The sequence below is a fragment of the Oryza brachyantha genome, chromosome 11 (assembly GCF_000231095.2).
Source record: "Oryza brachyantha chromosome 11, ObraRS2, whole genome shotgun sequence".
In the NCBI taxonomy this organism is placed as follows: domain Eukaryota; kingdom Viridiplantae; phylum Streptophyta; class Magnoliopsida; order Poales; family Poaceae; genus Oryza; species Oryza brachyantha.
Window position 1 is genome coordinate 14691039 of NC_023173.2, and position 4693 is coordinate 14695731.

General features: G+C 42.7%; 1 protein-coding gene across 1 annotated transcript; it reads right to left on the reverse strand.

Annotated features, from left to right (window-relative positions):
* Nucleotides 1-3457: 3457 nt before the first annotated feature.
* Nucleotides 3458-4351, reverse strand: LOC121055794. The gene has a single exon (XM_040529060.1). The coding sequence runs from the start codon at nt 4316-4318 to the stop codon at nt 3665-3667; it is 654 nt and encodes a 217-aa protein (XP_040384994.1). The 5' UTR covers nt 4319-4351; the 3' UTR covers nt 3458-3664.
* Between the last annotated feature and the right edge of the window lie 342 nt (nt 4352-4693).

Below are 4693 nucleotides of genomic sequence, written 5' to 3' on the forward strand. Positions count from 1 at the left end.
CGCGGCCAGAGGGGTGGCGTCGGCCAGCTGGAGGAGAAGCGGTCGGTCGGGGCCAGACGGTGCGCGGAGGAGGTCGGAGCGGCAAGGGCAAGGCATCGGGTTCCCACGCGCGGGAGGCGGCCACCAGGACATAGAGGCCGGGCCGGCGGAGGCAGGAGATCGGGGTGGCCAATGGAGACAGGCGTCGGCGAAGCCAGGGAAGAGGAGCGGCTGGACGGCGCCGTGCTCCAGACGGGACGCACCCACGGAAAAAGATGTGCGCGGCTAGGGAGGACGACGACTTGGGCGGCGACATTTATAGGCACGCAGTTTGGCAGCTCGCGACAAACAAACCAAGACAGACGTGTGGACAACGACGAATAGAAGCAATGCATGTGTGTGTGTGTGAGTGTCGGTGCTTGCGTGCACTCAGCCGCGCGGTGAAATTTTTTTTAAAGAGATCCCATCGACGCGTTCGGTCCCATATTTAAAATATGAGAGCGACTATTGATCAGTCGACTGAAAACGTATAAAAACCATTAGTCGATTATTTGCACCATCTAATCACCATCCAAAGATGAGTGTAACATAAGAAAAAACAAATGTCTTCCACTTACTTGCTACGTGCACGTCTGAGCCAAGTTAATAGCTTTTGGAATTGTATTGTTAGGACAATGTGCACGTATACTTTTTCAATATTTTTTGGGTTATTGATATAGGCTAAGTTTGTTTTGTTCACTTAGGAAATTCTTTTTTTTTTTGCGTGGGCTTAGCTATGTGCTATGCCTTTCTGGAGCGAATACAGAGGTCAAATGTCACATTAGCTGGAATTTTATTAAAAAACAGCAGAAGAAAAGTAAATTAATGAAAAATAACCGCGCAATAAAACATATCAAAGTAAGCCCTGAAATCATGGTGAACAAACCATCAATGTAATCACATAAACAAACCAATATATCTATTATTACATGTCCACCACAAAAAATAATTATGGTACGTCAACCTAATAAATTCATAATGCAATATCATAAAGGGACAAATTGAAAAACAGGTTCAATTCTAAAAAACCGGCTGTTAATTGAAAAACCGCCAAGGTTGCACGGCCGTTCACCGGTTTTTTACCGGTTCAATTGCAATGGTGATTTTTGAGCAGAACCAAACTGCTAAGGTTGCTGATTGCGGTTTTCTCCGGTTCACCGACAAGTTCGGTTTGGTTGTTTGTACTATGGTTCTGACTCGGTTTATTTTACAGTCTCGCCGCTGCATACATGTAAATGATTGTGTTGATCTATTTGTTTATTTCATACATAAACTAGCATGGTGGCCAGGGAAGAATGCATCCTTGCATTTGCTGCACATCACAACTAGATTGTTCAGAAGATAGCACAACGAAATTGTGAGTCTGATCTGAGAGCATCGGTTCAGTTGCATCTTATTGATGTTAAGATATCGATTTTTTCATGGCTTTTTCTAGAGGTCAAAGAAAGATATAACTGTAGCTATTTTTCGCACATTAATTTAATTGTCATGTTTTCACATATTTCGTTGTTTAGAAAATTCCAATTACCATTTCATTGTTTTGTGCGAATTGTCTAAACTTCACTTTTATCTCATGTGTTGGGAGGGGTCCACAACAGATGCACGTGTTCTTAGATCGGTAGTGAGTAGTGTTTTTCAAGTAACAAATGGTAAACCTATCCAAATGATGCAAACCTATCCAAATATTAGGCCTACAGATAAATGATTTGACTATAATTTTCATAGGATGCTTTAAGAAATCATCCCGGGCTCTGTATGTCAAAACGAATGAGTATCCCGACGATACCAAGCTTTATTTCCGCGTTTGCTTTCTGCTGCCACCTCCCATGGTTTGGCAACATAAGAATTGGGATCAGCATGGTTCATAAGTCATGTCCTCGTGTTGTCTTCGTATTAATTCCCTAGAAAAATTGATTCAAGAGTAAATTGCACTACCGGTGCTTGTTGCCACGTGGTTCACTTGTCTTATATATGTATTTCTCTGTCTTTTGGACTCCACTCCTTACGATGAGCCCTCAGTGATGGCATTTATCGCTCTTTTTAGCACCGCTAGTATTGCCTCCACCTTCACTGTTTGGGGCCCTCAATGAGAAATTGAGCATTTTGCTCGTCTGGTACTTTGCTGTTATTTTTCTTAAGCTCGTGGGCTTGGGCTCCCAATTGGAATGATATTGTTCTGTATTTATCTGTTATGTGGTTTGTTTGGCCATGTAGCACCGACAGCTAACATGTATCAAATTTCTTATTCGCCCTATTTTGCCACTTGTCTTTGCTCCACTTGACAAAACTATCCAAATATTAGGCCTACAAATAAATGATTTAACTATAATTTTCATAGGATGCTTTAAGAAATCATCCCGGGCTCTGTCAACAAGAAGTATGTCAAAACGAATGAGTACCTCGTTGATACCAAGCTTTATTTCCACGTCTGCTTTCTGCAGCCACCTCCCATGGTTTGGTAACATCAGAATTCGGATCGGCATGGTTCATAAGTCACCTCCTCGTGTTGTCTTCATATTAATTCCCTAGAAAAATTCATTCAAGAGTAAATTGCTCTTTTTAGAACCGCTTGTGTTGCCTCCACCTTCACTTTTTGGGGCCTTCTATGAGATATTGAGCATCTTGCTTGTCTGGTGCTTTGCTGTTATTTTTCTTAAGCTCCTGGGCTTGGGCTCCCAATTGGAATGATATCGTTCTGCATTTATCTATTATGTGGTTTGTTTGGCCATGTAGCACCGACAGCTTACATGTATCAAATTTCTTATTCGCCCTATTTTGCCACTTGTCTTTGCTCCACTTGTTGTGAGGTACCCACTTCTTATGGAAAGATTCCTCTTTCATCATTGCAAATCTTAATTTCTTCTTGTCTGGTCTATACCTTTTCTAGGGTTTTTTTTTTCATTTTTCCCTTGAACGTCCTGTTGTAGCATAATTTGTTCCTGATCTCTAATTTCTGAGTATGGCCGCTCGTTCTGCGTCACAAGGAAAGTCATCTTCCTCCGGTGTTGTGAGCATCTCCATTTTCTCAAATAACTCATTAATTGTGGTTGCTCTGTCTTTAGAGAGATCATAGCACAATGGTCCCTTGAATAGCCCTCTCTTCCCTCCTGCTATAATAGCACTCTTATCTGGCTACTTGATTTGGTATTGGACCATCGAGAATTTGCACATGAACTTGTCGTTCGACAAACATATTTTTGAGATAATTTTCTCCACATTTAAGGTTAAATCTCCCAACTAAGACAATAATTAGTCTATCCTTTATTAATATTTAAATTATCTGTCTAGGGTGGAAACCCTCAAAATGCTCAAATTAATTAAAAGATCGTGACAATCGGAAATAAAAGGTTTTTTATTTTGATGAACAAATTGCCGGAGATGGATGTAGACATGAAATACATTTCTACCAAATTTCATGTCCAAGCACAATTTCATTCTAGACAGACACAAAAGATAAACTTATTTAATTCAATAAACTTTTGAAAAATACATATGAGAGCTTAACAAATGCCATCTGACCATTATAATCAGACATGGGTCACGTGGGCACAATTGAATGTGAAAAGCAAAATACAAGACGTAAAGGTGGCACAATAGCGTAGAGGTATAGTAAGTAATTAAGTTGGGCACGTCCATGACCGGATAATTAACTTTGTGGAGGTGGAGGGGGTGCCAAATAGTTGTCAGCATATGGCTCCACACAATCCATCAGGCCCCAGATGTCATGAAACTTGTCGGCAATGATCTTCTCCTCAGGGGAGCATGACTTGTCCGGGCAACCACTCACACACATCGGGGGCCCGGCGTCCTCTGCGAATGACTTGCGGAGGAATTTCTCAACTTTTGGGTACCCGAAGTTGATCGTCGCGGGAAGCCCAGACATGGCGTTGGACACCTCATCGAGGCTGGCGGTGCAGGACTCGAGGCACTTGGGAAGCTTTTGGCCCTTCTTAATGGCGGCGGCGATGAGTGGGTCGGCAAGGGCCTTGGCCTCAGCGGTCCAGTTGGCTATGACATGTGGGATTAGCGTAACGAATTCTGTCACCTCGAACCTGTACTCGAGCTTTGGGAATAGTGTCTCCAACGCCTTCACACCTGGCTCAGGATCCCTCGCATCGATGCACAGTTCCTCAAAGTAGGCCTTTCGGTCACCCACAGCGTAGCGCACATTTCGATCCTCCTCCGACTCCAACACCCGCCCACGCTTGGAGCATGTAGTGGAGACTAAGGAGGTTGCTAGGACGATGAGGAAAAGGGATGCCAATAGCATCGTTGAGTGATTAGGCATGAAGGAAGCCATCAGGGCTATCAAAATCGATTTGATTTGGTATGACACGAGTTCGATGTCAACATTCATCTACACAACACTTTATATATAGCTGCTCACCTCCTTGCATGCAAGTCCGTCGATCTAACCGGAGGGCTTCACAATTGTGGCGTCCAGGTTAGTTGCCAATAGGAGCCATTCGCTCATTCCTGTTTTGTTCTCATCCAACAATTCTCTGTCCACACATCGGTGCACACCTATGGCCATTTATAGTACTTGTCCTTACCTTTCTACAGGTAAGAAAGTAAGAAAGGTTTTAGCTGTTGACTATAAATGGTTTGTTTTCTATGTAAAGAAATTCATTGATATTTCCATTAATAAATGACATAGAAATGAAACCTCATGATG